The 21,237-nt window shown below is 47.7% G+C and overlaps 8 protein-coding genes across 8 annotated transcripts; 3 read left to right on the top strand and 5 right to left on the bottom strand.

Annotated features, from left to right (window-relative positions):
* Window positions 1–8: 8 nt before the first annotated feature.
* Window positions 9–977, bottom strand: N7487_012248 (uncharacterized protein; the record flags this gene model as incomplete). The annotated part of the gene is made up of 1 exon (XM_056879978.1): window positions 9–977. The coding sequence occupies one exon, from the start codon at window positions 975–977 to the stop codon at window positions 9–11; it is 969 nt and encodes a 322-aa protein (XP_056725297.1).
* Window positions 978–1,424: 447 nt separating this feature from the next.
* Window positions 1,425–2,111, bottom strand: N7487_012247 (4a-hydroxytetrahydrobiopterin dehydratase; the record flags this gene model as incomplete). Its single annotated transcript, XM_056879977.1, has 3 exons — window positions 1,425–1,577; window positions 1,647–1,709; window positions 1,845–2,111. 3 exons carry the CDS (start codon window positions 2,109–2,111, stop codon window positions 1,425–1,427), a joined length of 483 nt encoding a protein of 160 aa, XP_056725296.1.
* Window positions 2,112–2,699: 588 nt separating this feature from the next.
* N7487_012246 (uncharacterized protein) lies at window positions 2,700–3,655 on the bottom strand (the record flags this gene model as incomplete). The annotated part of the gene is made up of 2 exons (XM_056879976.1): window positions 2,700–3,347; window positions 3,404–3,655. 2 exons carry the CDS (start codon window positions 3,653–3,655, stop codon window positions 2,700–2,702), a joined length of 900 nt encoding a protein of 299 aa, XP_056725295.1.
* A 447-nt stretch (window positions 3,656–4,102) lies between these two features.
* Window positions 4,103–5,181, top strand: N7487_012245 (NmrA/HSCARG family protein; the record flags this gene model as incomplete). The annotated part of the gene is made up of 3 exons (XM_056879975.1): window positions 4,103–4,297; window positions 4,363–4,783; window positions 4,847–5,181. The coding sequence occupies exons 1-3, from the start codon at window positions 4,124–4,126 to the stop codon at window positions 5,179–5,181; spliced, it is 930 nt and encodes a 309-aa protein (XP_056725294.1). The 5' UTR covers window positions 4,103–4,123.
* Window positions 5,182–6,421: 1,240 nt separating this feature from the next.
* N7487_012244 (uncharacterized protein) lies at window positions 6,422–7,917 on the top strand (the record flags this gene model as incomplete). The annotated part of the gene is made up of 2 exons (XM_056879974.1): window positions 6,422–7,411; window positions 7,465–7,917. 2 exons carry the CDS (start codon window positions 6,422–6,424, stop codon window positions 7,915–7,917), a joined length of 1,443 nt encoding a protein of 480 aa, XP_056725293.1.
* Window positions 7,918–9,076: 1,159 nt separating this feature from the next.
* On the bottom strand, window positions 9,077–10,943 carry N7487_012243 (uncharacterized protein; the record flags this gene model as incomplete). Its single annotated transcript, XM_056879973.1, has 3 exons — window positions 9,077–9,369; window positions 9,427–9,471; window positions 9,530–10,943. 3 exons carry the CDS (start codon window positions 10,941–10,943, stop codon window positions 9,077–9,079), a joined length of 1,752 nt encoding a protein of 583 aa, XP_056725292.1.
* A 7,732-nt stretch (window positions 10,944–18,675) lies between these two features.
* N7487_012242 (uncharacterized protein) lies at window positions 18,676–19,812 on the top strand (the record flags this gene model as incomplete). Its single annotated transcript, XM_056879972.1, has 3 exons — window positions 18,676–19,098; window positions 19,196–19,565; window positions 19,671–19,812. The coding sequence occupies 3 exons, from the start codon at window positions 18,676–18,678 to the stop codon at window positions 19,805–19,807; spliced, it is 930 nt and encodes a 309-aa protein (XP_056725291.1). The 3' UTR covers window positions 19,808–19,812.
* A 1,091-nt stretch (window positions 19,813–20,903) lies between these two features.
* On the bottom strand, window positions 20,904–21,148 carry N7487_012241 (uncharacterized protein; the record flags this gene model as incomplete). Its single annotated transcript, XM_056879971.1, has 2 exons — window positions 20,904–21,100; window positions 21,136–21,148. The coding sequence occupies 2 exons, from the start codon at window positions 21,146–21,148 to the stop codon at window positions 20,904–20,906; spliced, it is 210 nt and encodes a 69-aa protein (XP_056725290.1).
* Between the last annotated feature and the right edge of the window lie 89 nt (window positions 21,149–21,237).

Below are 21,237 nucleotides of genomic sequence, written 5' to 3'. Positions count from 1 at the left end.
GTCGAACACTAGAAGAAAATTGCGCGAAAATCGCCGGGTATTCGGTTTGTGGAAACCAAAGCGCGAAAATCGAGGTTTGGGGGCTCCGGCACGGCGGAATCATCATCTGTCGGATTGTGAGAGACCTGGACTACCCAATGTTTCCCGGGGATAGCATCACTAGCAAATGCAACAGAGTTGGGCCCTAGCAGTAGCATCCTTTCTGGAAGACGGTCGTGCTTCCCGTCGCCTGCATATTGGAGGATGTAACCAGTGGTTGCTAGGACATATATTTTCTCAGTCCAATCCACCTTGTTGATGGTACCGGATAGTGTCCGGAGATGTTTCTTTTGCTTTTGTTCCCGCTTTTTACGCGCTGCATCAGCGGCCTCATCCCGTTCTAAAGGATTGACAGGGTTATCGTCGGTAGAGCTCCTTGCGGTGGTCGCGTGCAGGCGCAAGATGGAATCCGCAGAGAGAGCAGGCGCCGGGAGACAGGCATGCTTGGTAGATTGGGGATAGGCCTGGAACAATGGGGGAGGCTTCCAGCCATACTGTTCCTGGTTCGCATGTGTGGGGTCGTGTTTCGAACGGGAGGGCTTCAATGTTGTGCGTGATCGCTCTGTCGGGGTGGTAATTGTCGGGGAGGTAATGGTGGGATTGGTGTCTATAGTTTGGGGGCTCATGATCGAGGGCGACAGGGCTGTTTCCGACAGAATGGCAGTTTGAGGTTCTGACTGTGCCTCTATGATCTCCTCCAATTTGGGGTCTGCGCGCGAAGATTTATGGCCAAAGAGATTGCGCAGACTCGTTTTGGAGGATTGCCTTTTAACCGGGGCCTGGAGCGGAATGGGACCTTCTGATCCATCGGTACTGGGATACTCGGTTGGTCGAGGGCGTTGTACCCGTTTTTGAGCTGCTGGTCGACTGAAATTGGTTTGTAGAGGCGCAAGTCGACGACCTCGGCGTTCGCCAATTGATGGCTGATCTGGATTCATGATGGAGAGTTCCACACAGTTCCACACAGCTTCAGCTCCAGATAGCTCCAAAGAGTTCAAGTTAGGATCTCACGTTGAGCGCATTGAAGAAAAAGGAGCGAACAAGGTTTAATATAGGCAATGATCATCGGAAAGGAACGTGGGCATGGATTAATTGCGACGTCATGGCACAGCCGTTGAAATATAGATCTATAAATATATGTAGAGAAATCCAAATCGAAATTGAAAATTGAAATCGAGGAACGACCCTTTCGGGAGAAAAAAAAAACATCCAGAGAAAAAAAAAAAAAAGGGCACTTCCAGCAGGATTTCAAGGGGAAATTCGCATTCAGACTAGTTCCAACCGCCAGTGGGGGGATCTACTGGTGATAGTGTGCGAGGAGGGGGCCAGACCGGGGAGTAAAGGATCTGTTGAGTCGCAAATTTGAGAAAATGAGTGAGATCAACTTAGATAGTTGGTCCACATTTCAGTCCTTGGCCTGGATCAACAGCACCCATCAGATCAGCACCTCGATCACAATGTTGTGCCATTGTAACATCCTTTTGAGTGAATCCTCGTGGGCGATGGGTTGTCCAGTGCACATCGACCGAGCCAATCCGCTAATGAGGCGTTAGCCTTAATTTCTTTTTTATTTGACCCAGGCACCGATTTTAAAACGTCCCACTTACCACTGTCATGGTGGGATGATGTTTCTTGGATGCACTCTCGGCTGCAATCATATTAACAAATGCCTACTCCGTAGAGGTTGTCAGTTTATCCAGTTTATCCAGTCTCACAAGAAAAATGGAAGCAGCCCCAGTCTTAACTCCAGACCAGACCAGGAACAACAAAAAAAAAAAAAAAAAAAGAAGAAAATAATAACCCACCACAGCCTTAAAATAGCTCTTAAAATGAAACGTTTTCGTGACCCCCATCCCGTCTCCATCCTGCGCCCAGCCCTGCTGTAATAAAGCATCGGCATCTCGGGCAAGTTGCTGCGCATCCTCGCCCTCGGCGAACTGAAACGCGCTGGATGCCATTCTCGGGAATGAGCGTGTGAGCGGGAATGCGGGTGCGTGCAGATTGGGGAGTCGAGTGAGAGGGGTAATTGAGATGCGTCTTGCACAGAGACGCATGGAAGTAAGACAATTCATTTTGTAGGTACCTAGGTATGAGTACCTACTTGGGAGGTCGGGGGAATTGGAAGGGGAGTGTGGTCAAGTGCACGGGCCAAGAGTGTCTTTATCGGAAATGGCTGAGACTACAATGCTATTCTTGTTCATACAATTATATATATTTATTTATATATTCATATATTTATATCTGTGGAGATGTATCTATTAAAATATTTGCTATAGAACTGCGGTTAAAATTTACTTTAAATCTATGCATTTTGCCGGTGTAGGTTGAAATGCCATATAGATCATCCCTAACACCCAAATCACCTCTTACACAGCCCTGCAGAGTATAATAAAGTACAACTCCTGGGCAGCTGTATTATAAGTCGACCTCGGGAAACTATTATACCAAGCCAGCCGATTGACCATAATCATATATAGGTCGCATTTCGTTCATGCATCTAGAGGTACTTGAAGTGGTTGCGATATAACAGGAGAATAACGGTTGGATTATTTCGATTGGTATTATAGTATTATACATCTTGATAAGCACAATCCTCAGTAACCTGATCACGAAAAAGACAAAATAAATACATAAAAAAAGTGTCATGTCGATGACAAAACTCAACGCCTGAATCCACTGTCCCGTTCTAACCACGTCCCAAAGTCTTTGAGCTCTGGATTGATTCTCCTCAGCTCAGGGATGTCGGCCTTGTAACCCCCATCATGGAACCACTTGAACATATACCCCATATCCTTCATCGATGCCATAAAGATTGAGCAGAGGAATTGGAAAGTCGACGGAATCGGCTTGCCCGTCTTTTGTTGGAAAATCGACGCCATTTGGTCATATGTCAACTCATCTCCTGCTAAGGAAATACCCTTGTTCTGGTATGCCTCCGGGTGTAGGAAAGCTTCGGCCCCGAAGAATCCAATATCATCCGTCGCCACCATCTGTAAAGGCTTCCCCTTCAACGCCATCTTGAAGCTAGTCGCAAAAACCTTGCCGAAGAATCCCGGAACGAGATTCTCATAAAAGGCAGCCGGTCGAAGAATTGTCCACCGCATATCGGTATTCTTGCTTCGCTCAACAAGGTGGTGCTCGATGTTATGCTTATTGATGAAGTGCGGGACTTTAGTCGGAGTCGTATAAGAGGCATCTCCTCCTCGATCAACAGAGCTGTACACGAAGAATTGAACATTCTCCTTCAGCGACTCATCAATGAGTGCCTTTCCTTGCGACTCCTCCAGGGCGCCGTTGCCAATTGCGACCTATTTAGGGCTGGTTAGTCTAGGTAATTTCGTACAAGAAGTTCGAAAGTGCATACCTGAACACTGTAGACACCCCAGATGGGGGATTTGGCGACTTTGCGTGCATTTTGGAAGATCGCTGCGGGATCGTCCATGTTCCCCTCGACCAGTTTGATGTTGGATGACAACTTCGCCAATCTCTGGGCCGATGGGGATTGGGCATTTCGGGTGACGGCAAGAACTTCGAAAGAAGATTTCCTAGCACTTAGACTCTTGATGAGTGCACCTCCTTGCTTTCCCGTCGCACCGGTAATCAGTACTGCAACCATTTTGTAGAGGAAACACTCTGTTGCGTTGGTTGTATATGGATGTGGGGGTGTATAATGGTGTCTCCCGAGATTGTCAGACCTTTAAATATATATAGGAGGAATTTAAGGTGGCAATAGTGACTAGAGAAAAGTGTAAGAAAAAAAAGCTCAAGTGAAGTCTGGTATGTAAGTGTATGTCATTATTAGCTTTCGGGCTTCATCTCAATCCCGCGCTGAGTAAATCTACACTTTTGGATAACCAACTTGGAATAGTATCACGGCAATGAAGTTAATCCCGATAGATTTTGTTACCAAGCTTATATCTCCTGGACACGTTGGCCACGCTTACAAACAAGAACCCCGAAATCCGATCTCTTTGCAAGTAGAAGCTTAGAGACATTGCGACGGACGCGACCTATAAATTCAAATACCCAGCACTTCAACTGGTCTATAACCAAGCAATTACCAAACACATCTACAAAGTCAACAATGTCTAAACTTATCACAGTTTTCGGTGCGACAGGACAGCAAGGCGGTTCTGTCATTCGCACTATTCAGCAGGATGATACCCTCTCCCAGGAGTTCAAGATCCGTGGTCTCACTCGTGATGCATCCAAGCCGGCAGCTCAAGCTCTCGTGAAGCAGGGCGTCGAGGTCAAGACCGTAAGTCCCCTCATTATGCACTACACACTACATAGAAATACGATGCTTACACACTCCTTCTTAAGGCCAACATGAACTCAAAGGAGTCACTGGTTGAGGCATTGCAAGGCAGCCACTCGGTCTTCCTCGTGACCACCCCGGACTGGGGAAATGCCGGATCCGATGCTGAACTGATACATGGAAAGAATGTTGCTGATGCAGCAAAGGAGGCTGGTGTGCAGCATCTGATTTTCTCCTCTTTGCTCAACGTCACCGAGACATCGGGTGGTCGACTTAAGCACGTCCCTCACTTTGACCACAAGGCAAAGGTTGAGGAGTATATTCGGTCGATTGGCGTGCCTGCCACCTTTGTGCTGCCCGGTTATTTCATGACCAATTACACCGTCTTTGGAATGCTGCGCAAGGGCGATGATGGTGTTTACAATTTAGCCTACCCTGTCGGAAAGGACGCTCAATTCCCGCTCATTGATATTGCTAGCGATATGGGTATGTGATAAAATGTATTGACTCAAACACCAGAGGCTTAAGCTAACGCAATGTAATGGACAGGCAAGTACGTGGCAGCGGCCCTGAAGAACCGTTCCGAGGTTCTTGGCCTTCAGCTTTTGGCAGCGGCAGACTATTACTCCCCTACGCGTATCTTGGCCGAGTTTGAGTCGGTCACTGGCAAAGAAACCCGATATGTTCAGGTGGACTCTGATACCTACAAGAGTTTCATCCCTGGTCCGATGGGCCAGGAGATGTTGGAGAATCACTTGTTCGTTGAGAACCCGGGTTATTTCAATGGCAGGAGCTTGAAGGAGAGCCACGCACTGCTCGAAAAGTCTGGTTATCAAGTGACCAGCTGGGAGGATTTCTTGAAGCAAAGCAAAGACTCGCTTTAGTGTATTAGGAAACTATCAGCCACAGATCGGAACCCAAGCTCTTACCTAGATCTCGGATTGCCAAAGAACCTTTGAATGGAATCTCTATATAAATATCGAGTATCTTTCTTTCCGTATGTTCGTGAAGTTGAAGCAGACATGACATGAGGTGTGACCCCTTCGAGATCTATACCTCCGATGGATATTTCAACACATTGGCCTCCCCTTTATAGAGACGCGCATTTTCAACTCCTCCCACACTTGCTTGATAAAATCTAGGTCTGTTTCCAATTCATGGATACGATTAACACGATATTGCAGCCAACTTGTTGAGCCTAGTCTTAGTATCGAGCAATAATACAGGATCATCCATATCCTTCCTGGGCACCCCGGGCCACGGAGTCTCAATAAACTGTTATTCCCTCTTTTCTTTTAACTAACTGAAATATGAGACCATCTAACCCAAATCCTAGATCTGAAGCTGAATTCCTCAAGCCATCCAGATGAATGGTATTGCATTTTTGAGTGAACATCGTTTTGTCGTATTGGCGTATCGGTATGTTTTGTTTACACACTTCATCTTGACTGGGCAGTTAGTTATACTTCAAGATCAAGATGCGAATAAACCCCTTGGAGGAATACCTGTACTTCTCATAGCCATGATTTCACTCTCAAGATCTTGGACCAATTATTCTTTACAGCTCTCGTTCCGAGTGGTATTATAGGCGGGTAGATTACTTAGCGTGAGAATTACAAATAGACCATCTACTTTCTCTTCAACAAACCCCATTTTCTATATTGTACTCACCGTGGACACTTCCACATGGTTAACAACACACTCACTTTGGGATTAATTCCAGGCAAAGACGAAATGGATAAATCTCACGAGACATCCAGTCAGGAATTAATCAAAGGGTCGAAATATTTTTCTCGGAACTCTGGCAATGATAATGAATTCCGTTGTGAGATTTGCCACAAAACTTACTCGCGGCGTATGTTCATTTATTATTCAAGATATAGAAGACAGGTCGTCTAACCTGATATCCTACCAGATGATCTACGAGATCGACATCGGCGTCGATGTATCGCCAAAGGAGGCCAGAGCCGCAAATCCAAACAAAAGTCCTGTGCAACATGCGCTCAAAAAAAGATCCGTTGTTCTTTGGCCCGTCCTAGCTGTGCACGATGTGCTCAGCTGGGAATCTCATGTCAATACCCTGCGGACAGAGAGGCGGGGAAGAATTTACGCTCGGTCAATACGATGGCCCCAACTGTTCAGAAACAGCCGAACACCAATCTCACGATATCTGAGTCCTCACATCCTACCGAGATAAATCCTGTCTTATTGGATGATACTACATTTGAAAACCACCAGGAATCTCTGGACCTCAACGCTCTACTACCTGATACATGGCCACCCTTTGATTTGGAAAGTATGCAATTTACAGAGGATACAATAACAGATGAGAATTGGTCTTATCCAACCAAAATAACCGGGAGCTATCTACCGTGGAATGGAGATATAACACAACTTCTAGAGTGGGAACCAATTCAACCTCTCCCGACCGGGTCTATGACAACATCCGACCAATCTATTTCAAAACATCTCGATCCCATTCAACACATTGAAAACAAATCAAGTCCATCCACAGAAAGCGGGCGATCACATTCCTCTTCTTCGGAAATGATACTCGACGGTTCCAACGAAGATGAGCGTTTAATGTCCGTAAACCTGGACCAGAGGCTTTACAGCCCCTCCCACCTCATCTTCGGGCACACATTCAAGGCCGGTCTGGGACATCAAATCCGGACTGATCCAAAAAGTCTGTGCCAGGAGATACTGGAGCATCTGCGGGAATATCCCAGTCTTATTCTCGACCGAGACTTCTGGTCCCCCTTCGTCCACCACAGATTATACCGCTGTTCTTTAGGCAAAATGGCACCACCAATGACAGATGCCTTAGCCTGTATAGGTGCCTATGCAAGCACAGCAGGCTCAGATTCTGGGTTTGTCGATCGGATGATATCCGAAGAGCGGGAAAAGCTTGTTCGGAATTTCCACAGTTATACCGATACCCCGGAATTCTGCCTGGCTGCTATGCATGCTGTATGCATCTATCAGATTATGGGACTGTTCGGTAACAACTTCTTATCAGCTGCCGTTAAGAAGCCAATGCGTAGCAAAGGAAGCGAGGAGCGGCAACAGGAGTTTGAGAGATCTGCCGAACTCTATAGCTCATTCTTGCTGAAGGTGAGCTACACGTATCCAATTTACATATAACCGATTGACTCACCAACATGAAGATGACCCGACGACTATCGAGTGTCTATTCAAAGGCGCTCCAAATCCACCACGAGGATGAAAACGATTGGAACCAATGGAAATTCATGGAATCTCTTCGTCGGAACTTCTTCTTCGTTCATATAATAAACATCCTGGAGTCGAAGACACAAAAGTTAAATGAGAACTACTTTGAGCCCTTGAACGACAACATGATTCTCAGACTTCCACTTCCTGCCCCGGAACGAATGTGGCGGGCATGCAGTACCGAAGAGTGGATGCTTGCGCGTGCACAAACACTAGGATGTCCGATTTCACCCAAGTCCCCTGAAAATGGTGGATCAACCCTCCGGACACTAGGGAATGTCCTACAGGAAGTCCAGGCTGGAAAGGTGGATGTCGCATCGTTGTTGCCACTTACTCGCATGATCCTGGCCAGTGCTATTATTTCCCCGCCAGGGACTACATCATTATAGCCGAGACCGTTAATCTCCTATGCCCTAGGCTTAGTCGTTAAGCTTAAGTTGTGATATGTGTGAACTTCCTCGCCTCGAATGCAATTCTACTGAGATCGAAAAGTAGCAAGAGGTGAGCACTGAAATGGAAAGGGAAACAAGTATAGTGCCAGACATTATCCAATATATACTGGAGATACATGGATGTACATATGGAATTGTCTCATTCAGAAGAAGCCAATATGTAACATAACAACCTTGGAAACCCTGGAAGTGATAGAGTGATATTAAACTACATTTAACATTTAACACTAGTCCCAATCAGTCCCGAGCTGCCTGGCCCCCGGATGTGTTGAGAAACCACAACGCCACAAGCCTTCAATGTGACCTAAGCTTGAGAGTATAGTGATTTCGTAGTCTATACTAAAAGCGGGTTCTTTCACTTGAAATCGTAGACCCTCGGCTTCATTGACTACATCTAGTCATGGCCGGAACCGGACATGGATCAACCCAGACCTCCGGCAAGAATGCCACATCGTTTCTACCGTATCCTTGGTGCCGGGACCGCTCAAAGATACCAATAAATGCATTACTAGATCGTACTAATGTACTGCTAGATCGAAGTCGATTTACTTGCAGTTCTCGTGCTGCCCAGGCAATATCCTCCAACTGTTACTAGTCCGAAAGAAAACCAGATATCTACACATGTACACCGTTACTACACTGTATACTCAAATACTGATAGCCACAAAGCAATCTGTCCGGTCAATAATAATGGTATAATTCATAATTGGTATCGCTCAGTCGCGAAAACCCATAGCATACATGACAACCCCCCCAGATCGCAAGTCTTGTCTTTCGAGTCAAAAGGAAACACAGAAAAACAAAAAAAAACAATTATTTTTTAAAAGCCAGCGCCCGTCCCCTTCCCAGTTCAATCCCAATCGTACTCAAAATGCACACAGGGTCAAAAGCCACGGACTGGGAGTGGGATATCCACCGAGCGTCAGGTGCAAGAATTAGAGCCAGCCACGCACAGCGTAGGATTGACGCCGACGTAAACATGCACAGAGAAGAAATGTGAATATTCTCATGGATTCCCACGACAGTGACTTCAGTCCGATCACTACCGCCGCTGGATATGAGTATTCACAGCAAAAATACAACAAAAAGAGAGCGATTAAGGATTGAGGTTGATGCTGTTGCGGCGCGAATTGACGCGGGAATTCACTTGCGAATTGACCCGGGAGTTGCCTCGGCTACCGAGAGTTGGGCGGATGCGGAGGTCTTGCTGGGAGCGCGCATACGAACTGGCGCGAGATGCCGGAGGGATCTTGGATCCACGTCGGCTCTGGACCTGCATTTGGTGGCGAGCATCCTCCAGCTGCTGGGCGAATGGAGAACGCTTGCGCAGTGCGGGGCCCTTCCAGTAAATGACATAGACCGCAACGACAAGAGGCAAGGAGATACAGACTAGAATGAATGTTAGACCGATGGCTCATGGTGGGAGATAGGGGAGAATAGACATACAGAGAATGGTCGAGGCGTATTCGAGATGATATTTGCCGCCGATATCTGTGAAAAAACTGTCAATATTATAACAATGGAAGATGTATTGTAGATGACAACTTACTCGTGAAGAACGGCGTGGCTGGAATAGTGAGCACACCGGCAAGGAAGTCTCGCGCCCACCCATTGCCACCGGTCGCAGACGCAGAGTATGGTCCGTAGGCACAGATCATGTAGTCAACTGTGGCCATGTAGATAGCATAATTGGCAATACCGATGATAGCAGCAAAGATCATAGTTCCAATCCAGTGGCACTGGGGCAGACTGGTCCAGGCGAATCCGATCAGACCAATTGGCAGACAGGGAGCAGTATACAGCAGCCACCACAGACGGGACTCGTACTGTGCCCGTTCGCTCTCCGGATTGTCGCGGCGCTCTTTGATATTGCGCTTGATGACTGGGAAGAAAGAGAACCAAGCGATGAAGTAACCAATCACAATTGGAATGAAGGCCAGACCCTTCTCCCAGGTGTTGAAGCCCCACTGGGAGTACACAAGGGAAAGCGACTGGATGAACATGAAAATAAGAGCATCACTGAAACCACTCAGCAGAGAAAGCACCAATACAATGGGCTCAGTCAGGAACATCTTGAAGGGACGAATCCAGGTAGCCATAAGCTCACGGGGCGGGAAACGCTGGCGGAACGACATGCCCTCTGTGGGACCGTAGATGTTGGGGTTTTCGCCGGACTTGCGCATATTCTTGGCAATCCGATCCATCATCACGGTAGCTCTGGTTTCTGGGACCAACAGGAAGTGGGCGATTTGCACGAAACCACCGAAGATCAACTGAATCCAGATATTCCACCGCCAGGGCAGGAAAGCTTCGACGAAGCCACCGACCACTGGACCCAGCACAGATCCACCAACCGATGAGAACACGACAGCAGCCACGGCGTATTGTTGATCATCGGGTTCCCACATATCGGCAATCATTCCTAGGGTGACAGAGCCACCCGCGGTAGAGAGACCACCGAGGGCACGACCGACCAAGATGGAGGCGAAGTTGGGGGCCAGAGCCACAGGAAGCTGGAAGATGTTGACAAGGAACAGAGATGCCTGGAGAATGGGTTTGCGACCCAACTCCTCACTCCATGGTGCCCAGAGTTCACAACCAAAAGCATAAAGAACCAAGAAGATCATGGCACCACAGCGCGCAGCTTGCATGGAGACACCGAACTCCTCTGAAATTCCTGTGGCGGCGTTCGAGTAGAGCGATGTATTGAAGTTCATCGATGTTTGCACGAGGAAGATCGTAGTGATAATGATCCACTTCTTCTTTTCACTGAACGAGTATCCCAGTTTATCGTAGCACATGTCCTCGGTGAGCTCGACTATCTCATCAGGTGTAGGCGAGGCCTCCTCGAGCTGATCCTCTTCTTCTAACTTTTCCGTAGCAGCATTGACGACGGCTTGGGCGTGGGCAGCTTCTGCTGCCTGCACGGTATCCCTGCCGGGTTTCTCGGGGTTGATCGCCATTATTTTAACCTGTGGCGCCGAGGTGATAGTATAGGTATATTAAACTGGTATGGAAGACCAGTGATAGTAGAAGAAACCCCAGGAAATGAGGGCACAAGAAGTCTGAAGAAGATCAATAGGCAGACAGAGAGGGAGAGATAGAGATAGAAAAGGAAAGAGGAAAAAAAAGAGGAAAATGGAGGAATTTAAATACAGAAACGGGGAGAAAAAGGGCAAGAGCCAAATGCAGGAAAGAGTCAATGTTTCCAGGGTTCACCATGTCAGTACCTTTCCATTACCGTCCTAGTACAGAGTTCCAGTATGTCAATTTCCACGTTTCTTGTGATGAACCAGTGAAATTAATTAGATTTTATTACAAAATACAAGATGTACCAGGTACTTACTTTACTGGACTTTACTGAACCTTTTTGACCTCCAGACGGGATGCCGAGTGTCCCCACTTTAATTTTTTTCTCCAGACTTCTCTCCGGACTCTCTCCAGACTATTGCCTTTTTTGCCTTTTTGGACCCCTTGGGAATCTTTGCATAAACAATTCCAACTCTCAATTCATTATAACATTACCTGAAACCTATAAACCTCTATGGATGAAGAATTTGATTCATTTCTTTCTGGTACGTCTCTGGGCTAAATAGCCGGAACAGGAAGCTCGCATTGGGGTAATCGGACCCACCTTGGAGACAACTACATCTCCCGACAACTTCCCCCGTTACCGCTCTAGGCCGAGAGAATGTCCGCTTCGAGTTTCAATCTCTCTCCATGTAACATCAAGTCTACATAAAAACTGCAGAAGATCATATCAAACCCCATATGCCCCGCGAAGCAAGGAGCCGGGGTTATTGCCGACCGTGCCCGACCGCATGGTTCCCCATAAGTGATGGACATTCTACGTGGGACGTGGGACGGAGTGGACTCCATGCAAAAAAAAGTATATGAAAATGACAACAGGGGCTGAAAGAAAAAAAATAACAAAAAAAACAAAAAAAATCACATTTGGTTCAAAGTCTTGTTAAAACAAGATATTGCCAAGTCGCCCATTACTTGCCTTTCGCTGTATGTGACGTCAGGGCCGGACAGGTACTGCTAAAGTGCAAAGTATCGCCATGGTCCATCTTACGGCCGTGGCGTTGATCGTCATCAGGGCTGGGGGCCATAACTCTTGTTCTGACTCTCGGACTTCGCTTACCTCGTGATCAACATGTATGGCTTGGTATTTTGTTTTTCTATTTCTATTTCTATTTCTTTTTCTTTTTCCTTCTTCTACATGGTTCGATTATCCAATTTACTCCAAAAACAAAAAAAAACCCTACATATGTACATCCTTCGGTCTTCCCGGTTGTGCGTTCCAGAACATGTGGAAGGCTGTCAATTACGTACTCAACCACACATCTGTGGATAACCACACGACCGATCGGGATCCCTTACAGGGCAACCCTTTCACTGTTACATTTCCCCAGGATTGTTGACAGATTATTGATCCTCACCCGCCATTGCCCACTGGGGTAAAAGACCAAAAAGAAAGTTTCCCTAGTCACATTGCCCTTGAGCGCTCAAGGGCGCCCAAGGGGGAATATACGGAAACAACATCGTACGTCCCAACCCGGACTTGGATACATTCCTGCACATGGCAAATCACATTCCTAGGATCGACTAAATCGTATCTAGAGCGCCACGCGATGCCTTGATGATCTTTGCGGCGATCCTACACCCGGAATTTGTTTACATGTAAACTCTATACTCCATAGCATAACTCCTTTAAAAGAAATTTGTAAAAGTTAAGCGCCACTCGGAGAAACCGGCGGATCCCCTTCTTGGCCTACGCGCAACCAGGGGCCAAGATATGATTTGTTGTGGCTCGACCTCTTATCCGTGGACGCCTGGCCTGGTCCATGGTCCGGAAGAATCCTATAAGCCCCGAGAGAAAAGAATCCGAGTTGTACATGTTCGTGTTCGGGGTGTAAACAGAGACAGAGAGAGTCTGACAGTCATAGGAGTCTCTAGAGCATTCCCCGACAGTTCCAGGCTTGTCGGATTGGTCTGTATTGTAAATGTAGGGGTCCAATCAGTGGTATTCAACTCTCTGTATTTCTGTATCGGCTCTTGGTACAATTTATATGGAGCCATGATTACATAACATTAATTACAAAAATGTGTAGGATTAATAAATCCCCCGGTATGCCGGTCGTCATGCTCCGACACACCCCCTCAGCTATCCCAGTATGGGATTGCTGGACTTGTTAGATCGGCATATTGATCTCCATGGTTTAATTGACTAGGCCATTAGATAGCCTATGTCCACCATCCTGAGCATCCTTAGGAAGCTCTCATGCTTCTGGCGAGATAGCATCTTTGTGAGTCCATCTGCGACCATGCTCGCCGTCGGCACCCATCGCACCATTATGCGTCCTTCTCTAACCTCTTGCCGAAGCCAATGATGATGAATATCGACATGCCGAAGCTTCGTTTCGAAGGCAGTGTCCTCACTAGTAAGTAGGCTGATCGTTCTCTCGTTGTCGCAGTCGATCGTCATATTGTGGGAGGGTTCAAAACCGAGGCTTTTTAGTAGTCGACGCCACCATTGAAGTTGCTTCCCTGTCTCTGATAGGCCTAGCAGCTCTGCTTCAGTGGTTGACGTTGTCACGGTGGGTTGCTTGCTCGCTTTCCAGTCAACTGGTCCACCATAAGCTTGACAGATGTAGCCTGCAGAGCTCTTTCGATCTGGGTGATCTCCGTATGAAGCATCGCTTGCGAACTGTATGGAATCGATTCCAGTGCTTACTGCGTCTGCACTATATTCAATAGCTAGGTTCCGGGTAGTATATAGGTAACTGATGACCCGGTCAGCTGCTTGGTGGTGCTGGGGCCCTGGATTCGTCAAGAACTGAGCTAGTCGAGCGGTGGCCTTTGCAGCATCTGGCCTAGTGATAGTGGTGGCATAGCCTGCGGATCCAACCTTCTTTTGATAGAGAAGGATCTCCTTCGGGGTGGCTACGCCTTGGTAAGGCGTCAATTCGTCAACTGGTAGTGGCGTATAGACAGGTGGTCGATCTGTCAAATTGTAGCGGGTAGCAATGCTTGTCATATAGCTATCTTGACATAGCCAGAGCTTCTTCTGCTTCCTATCGCGAATGATTCGGATATTGAGAAACCATGATGCTTCTCCATGATCTGTCAGCTCCCAGTGGGCTTCTAGATCTCGCTCCAATTGCATGGCTCTTGCCTTAGCATTTGCATGGCTAGCAATTAAGATATCATCCACATAGAAGAAGACTATTAGCCCTTCTCCGACGAAGACACAAGGGTCTTCTGGTGCTTGTTGCAGACCTAGTTTTCGGAGTACACTAGCTGCTTCTTGTTGCCAAAGACGTGGCGAGATCCGTAAGCCGTACAATGCTCGACGAAGCTTCCAGCATTTACCTAGGGACTGGAACCCTTCTGGCATCTGCGTATACGTCGGTTTCTCTTGGCTTAGCTTGCTATTCAGAAATGCAGTGACAGCATCTCGCTGACGGAGGTCTAGGTCAAAGGCAGCGACTAGTGCAAAGATCATTCTTGCTGTTCTTGCTGCTAGCGTAGCAGCTCTCTTTTCTTCATAGGTAATCGTCTCAAGATCCCCACGAACACAGATTCGAGCCTTCAATTTCAAAAGGTAACCGTCCTGGTCGAATTTGTATGCAAAAACCCATAGTAAGGGAAGGATTTGTATCCCTCGATCCTTTGGCTTTTCAATGACTTCGAATGTCTCTTTTTCAGATAGAGAGTGGATCTCTTTCTTCATTGCTGCGAGAAAACCTTGCTGAAAAGGATGATTTATGACATCCTTCCAGTACTTGGGTGGTGGTGGGAGATCATCTCGATGGCGGCGAGCGTTTGGTTTCTCGGCGTATAGACCAGCTGCAAATGCATGTAGTAGAGCCGGTGGCTCTTCTTCGTCAATACCCTGTACTATAGTGGTTGCATATGCAAAATCGTCATCTTGTTTTGCTTTGCGTATTCGACGTCCACTTAGTATGTTGCTGGCATCTATATTGCTGGAGATCTCTCTGCTTGGTGCTAGCAGTTCTGCCTGGAGCTGTCTTTCTAGCTCATTTTCCACCTCTCTATTGGGTTCTTCATTAGGTTCTCCATTGGCTTCTTCATTGGCTTCTTCATAGGCTTCTTCATGGGCCTGATCTTCACTGAGCAGTTGATCATCTAGATCATGCGTATCCACCCCCTGATCAGGGCCAGTTTCCACCCCTTGCTGTAAGCCAGTTTCTTCATTTGGTGGGGTTAATGGTGATGGATCTTGATCCTTCTGTATGTCCTGGATCTCACCGGCTTCTTTTCTGACCGAGGTCAGAAGTATAGGTGGTAGGCTTATTGGGGTAGGCATTAATGCCTGCCTGCTCACCCCCTGAAGTGGGGTGATCTCTCGGTAGTCAACCTCACTTAGCTGAATATCTTGTGAAGTATCTGGTAGAGTATCTGGTAGAGCATCTGGAAGAGCATCTAGAAGAGCATCTGGTAGAGCATCTGGAAGAGCATCTGGTAGAGCATCGTCGGTTTCATCTTGTCGGTTTTGATGCTCACTTTCCGGCGTACTAGTTGCTTCCTGGCTAGCGATCTGATGGTTGATGATTTGCGCCACTTCGTCGGGCGTAATCTCTTCTGGCTCTCTCACTAATGGTAGTGGAATAGGCTGAGATTTCTCATAGTCCGGCGAGTATTTACGTGCTTCATCAATGACTGCATCTCGTATATACCTCACTTTCCCACTGTGTGGAAACCAGATTTTGTAGATATTAGATGCCAAGTATCCGACTAGGAAGCCGACCTCTGCTCTTGGATTCATCTTATCTGACTGGATCTGCCTCTCAATGCGGCAGTACGCCAAACTTCCATATAATCTAACATTTGCTAGATTGATCTTCGGGGCTGTTGGAGCAAATTCTCTTCTTACTTCTTCCCATGGTATTAACCACTTGTTCTCAGAAGCAATGTATGTAGGGGTACGGTTCAATAACCACACTGCAGCGCTTGCGAATTCAGGCCATAGGTCTTTCGGAAGCTTGCCTTCAAGAGAGAGCATACGCATACGGGTAATGATCATCCCGCCAGATCTCTCGGCATACCCATTCATCTCTGAGTGGCCGGGTGGAGTATGATATATCAAGATACCATCGCTTGTCAAACTGTGCTCCGCTGTTTTGCCTGCTGCAGCTTCATTGTCATAGTGAAATGCCTTGATAGGTAGATTCCACTGATTCCTTGCTAGCTGTACGAACTGGTTGATCGCCAGCTGGCATTCAGGCTTCACTTCATGTGTCATTATCCAATGGAATCGTACTCCTTCCATATAGAAATGAGATATCCATCGGTGTCTATTGTATGCTAGCGGCAGTTGTATGAGATCAAAGTGGATCCTTCCAAATCGTCCAAAAGTACGTCCTACTGGCCGGCGAGAGATCTGTTTTGGTGCTCTCCCAATATGACAGGTTTGGCATAATGAAGCTTCTTCTTGCTCTGCTTCCTGGAGGACTATACCATCTACCATAGTAGCAAGCTTAGCTACGGCGCGGGGCTCAATGTGAGCAAGTCGCCGATGCCAGATGTCAGCCGATGCCTTTGATTCCTGCGGCTTTACTGAGGATCTCTGTGTGGCATATGCTTGTTGCGGTAGAACCTCTCCTGGTTCATCGAAAATCCAGAGGTTAAACTGGTCCCATAGATGTACATTGACAACAGGTAGATCCTTTGGATCTCGGATGCAGTTTGTACGTTGACACCAGGTGCCCCCCTTCTTCTTTAGCATCGCGTACGACACTAGATTTGTATGGAAGCTAGGCGAGTAGAGAGCATCACTCAATGTGATTTCCATTCTCCCTTTCTGTGGATGCTTGCCGACTAGTCGAACTTTGCCTCTCCCTAGCACCTGCGTAGTACTGTCACCAGTTGTCAAATCTATGACTTCCGGCGTAAAATCAATAAACAGTGCTCTGTTATTGCATACATGTGAACTGGACCCAGTGTCAAGAATCCATCGATTGCGGAGAGAGAGCTCGCCAGTCTTTGCAGCTGAGAGTGCATGCTTGCCAATCTGTATAGCTTCACTTAGTAGCTTGCCTTGGTGCTTGCCCTGGGGCTTGCCCTGAGGCTTGCTCTGAGGCCTGCTCTGAGGCCTGCCCTGTTGCTTACTCTGGTAGGTGGTGGCGAAGCTAACGTGGTTTGCAGATTCATGATGCTTTGATTTAGCTTCATTGACAGCTTTGTCGACCCATTGCTTCCACCCTGGATCATTTGCTAGCTTCTTTCTAGCTCTCTCTAGCTTCCCTTCGTCTAGGGTATATCCTTCTGGGCGTATAGCTTCATTCATGAGCCAGCAGTTGGCCACCTTGTGGTGTGGATGACCATTGCCACATGGACATTTTCTCTTCTCGAATGGAAGCTTCTCTTGCTTCGCTTCCGGCTTTGCTTCTCGATGACCTTGCCAGGTTGAAAAAGCACTTTTTGGAGCATTAGTTGAGGTCACAGTTTTGACGCCTATCTCCCGATTCATTGCACGGAATGATTCAAGAAGATCTCGAGTGTCATATTTCTTCTTATCCATAACAATCTCTTGGTATTTTCCTTGCCACCAGATTGGCAGTACCTCTTTAACTGCATGTAGGAAGTCTCGATTGGAATCTGCATCGCTAATGCCGAGGCTAATAGCTTGCTCTCTTAGTGAATTCCACTTTTGAAGCCACTGCTCAATATCACCGGTTGGTTTCTGCATGGCAAAGACCTTCCAATTCATACGGATTTCTTCTTCGTACGCCGTTGACCGAGCAAATCTAGTCTTTAGGTATACAAGCCTCTCATACGGAGTACGATATGTGATCAGAGCAAGGTGATGCATTGGGTCGAGGTAGGTAAGGATGTACTCGTTGACATCACTTAGTCCTTTTGCTTGCTTCTCCCACTTCGTGTACTTCATTTTATACACGTCCATTCGATCTCGCCAAATCCTTCGATCCTTGTCATCGCCGTCCTCTGGGTATTCCGGTTCCACCGGTTCTTGGAGAGGTATAGATCTTATTGCTTGGGATTCGGTTGTCGTCGGGGGATCTGGGTTGCAAAGGTCCCATACGTTCTTTTGCATGGCATATAGCTGCACTTTTGCAAACCAAGTGAGCCACTGCGGCGAGTCCTTCAGTTTTTCGCCCTTCATGGCGGAGAGAATTGATGCTGCCTCCATTGCTGGATTCAGGGGTAGCTGGGAATAGCTTCACAATTGCTAATTCAGGGGTAGCTAGGAGGTTTCAAGGGGTAGAAAGCAGGCTTCTAGTAGTGTACTAGATACTATATCTCAAATAGTAATGCTTTCTTCGATGCGAACCGGGCTCATAACTGTCGGATTGGTCTGTATTGTAAATGTAGGGGTCCAATCAGTGGTATTCAACTCTCTGTATTTCTGTATCGGCTCTTGGTACAATTTATATGGAGCCATGATTACATAACATTAATTACAAAAATGTGTAGGATTAATAAATCCCCCGGTATGCCGGTCGTCATGCTCCGACAAGGCTTGTCAGCCTCAGGCACCAGTTTCCACAAACGGCTTTTATGTATCACGTGATCGACCCCGCGAAACAAGAGGCTGAGTCATCCGATCATCGCGGGCGGGATGCCTGACGTGACGTTACCTACAGATTAGAGCTTGTGCAAGCCTACGGATTCTTCATCCCCCCTACACAGCTATCTTGCTTGAAGATGCCACCGGATCTGAATTCCCTTCCTCTGTCCCGCTCGTCTTCAACCTCCTCCTCGATTCCGCAACGTAATATGCCCGCTCCTGGAACCGGTCCGGCCCCCGTGAACCCGAACACCGCTTCACCAAGGCCTTCCCGTGGCTCAAGCATAGGTCGACTATCGGTATCCGAGCGACGTCGGTCCGCTGCTGGCATGAACCTAAACCTGAACGATATGCAGGGCACTAGTCCAGGAACTAGCAGCGAGCTACCTGTATCAGACCACCGCGATCATCGCAGCTCGATCGGACATGCATTCCGCACAGCCAGCCCATCCAGCCATGGCGGAAGCCCCATCTTCGCAACCGCTGATCCGCACCATCAGCGCGCACCATCGTTAGGAGAGCTACACCAAGAGCTGGAGCAAGAACAGGAAGCACAAGTGGTGGGCTGATCTTCTATATCGCCGGACGCCAAATTGTAGTAAGCTAACCAGGGAACCATGATGGAATGTAGAACCGTCTTCTTCAGATGATCCGCAGCCAGCAAGCCCAATTGCATCAATACCAACAGCAACAGAATCCGCAATCAACCGCTGCCATCGACGACACAACCCCGGCATCGGAACGGTCGGCTTTCTTCCCCCCGGCCCGGCAGCACCTCCAGCTGGGAACAGATTATCGATCTCTTCTTCATTCTCAAACCGCCGAAACTCGCGACCTTCAAGTCAAGCGACGTCACCGAACCTGCGGCCGCTAGACTCACGTGGACCGGAGGGCGTGGAGCCATTCCCGGGGTTGCGGGATAGTCTCTCTCGGCGCGGGAGCCGGGACGAGAGTGCCTTTTACCAGGCCGAAGCGAGCTCACTAGCCCGAGAAAACGTGCTCCTTCGGCAACGGATCCGGGAACTAGGTAAGAAAATCCCGGGTTAGCGTTTTTAGCCTAATTCTACAGAGTAACCCCACTCCGAGATGTGGATCTCGATTTAAGCGCATATACTAATTTTCCCCTCCACAGAGAGACAAATCGGTGGCTTAACGACTTCCCAGAGTGCGTCGTCTGCAACAACTACATCGGGTATTGCGTCCGGGCAAGCGGGGACCGAAACCGCGGACCCGCCTGCCGTGGGTTCAGCGCCAGACGGCAAAGACTGAAAAAGTGCATTTCGCCCGAGCTTTTGGCCCAACCACCCCCCACACGATATGATTGATACAGGTGATACCCCGGACGTCAGCCAATACTATGTTCAATACTCTATGCAATTCTATGCAATACGATGACAGAGAATAACAACCGAAAACCCCTCAACTCCCCAGACAATGGACATTGCGCGATTTTGCAATCTTGGCGTCTGGGTTTTCGCGAAGGATCAGTCTTTCGGGTTCTGACCGATATCCCTTTTTTTCTAGGACGGAAGGTGTTTTTTTTCCATTTCTTTTGTGGGAATGTGCAAATTTGACTTTATGCGCTCTTTGTCAAAGCTGCAATGTGATCTGTACGCATGCAGGATGTAATGGCCTGTTGCTGTTACTAGTAAAACTTCCCATTGGAAGTGTCGAGGGCTCAATATGAGAAACTCGAAATTAATGTAGAAATTCATGACGATGCATGTTGACTTCATCCTCTTTATCGGTAACTAAACACTCAAGATACATATAGACTACACTGTCTTCCCAGTTAGGTTTAGCCATATCAACGAGCTACTCTCTCTTTCTCTCTGGATCTAGATGGCATTTCTCATGTTCTACCCAAGTCTAAATCTCCCGACAACCGATGCCAAAGTCTCACAAGTCCCCGAAAGACCGCAGACATGACCAGGCCAAAAGACTCGACAGGGACAAAGGCAGGAATCAACTCATTCCCACACAGCCCAACAATGTCCCCATGATCAATCAAAGGCCCCAGTATACCCTCAATCCTCCCCCGAAGAGCCTCAACAGAGAAATCCCCCTACCAGAGCCCGCAGCTCATACAAGTACCGAAACAAAAAAAAAAATCATATCAGCAACAACCTGCAAATGAAAAAAGATACTCAAGCTGAACCGTTCCAAAGTAGTACCCATGTGATTAATATTCCTCCGAACAACCTTCAACGTCCAACTCCTATGAGAATACGATCCAACAACCGAATCCCCGGACCAGCAGAGACAAGACCAAGTCCGTACCAAAACACCGAAACGAAGTGATCGAAATCCAACTGGACCTTCCGTCCAAGTAACAGATCATACCGTATATCGATCGAGAAATAATTCACCATCCTACAACGAACGACGACCACCACGTTCCACGCTCGCCGTCCTTCCTCCTCTCATTCCTCCCCCTCCCATTCCGAGCATCCTGCTCCTCCGTCTGCGTAATACCCACAACTTCGAGACCACGTTCATGCTCAAAGTCATAAAGAAGAATTCCATAAGCGCCCTCGGTACCAGCAACACCACAATGCGACCCTAGGAGTCAAGGAGCCGCGCGAAGGTGGATATACCATCGATGTACATTAGAGAAGATGGGGGGTTTGTGATATGGTGTAGGTGTAGGTGTGGAGGTATCTCACTGACACCGAGACTGATGTATTTGCATCTGTATC

The sequence above is a fragment of the Penicillium crustosum genome (assembly GCF_028827405.1).
Source record: "Penicillium crustosum strain IBT 35664 chromosome Unknown utg000005l_segment0_segment0, whole genome shotgun sequence".
In the NCBI taxonomy this organism is placed as follows: Eukaryota; Fungi; Ascomycota; class Eurotiomycetes; order Eurotiales; family Aspergillaceae; genus Penicillium; species Penicillium crustosum.
Note: the sequence above shows the minus strand (reverse complement) of the source record. Positions and strands in the feature narration are given on the sequence as shown.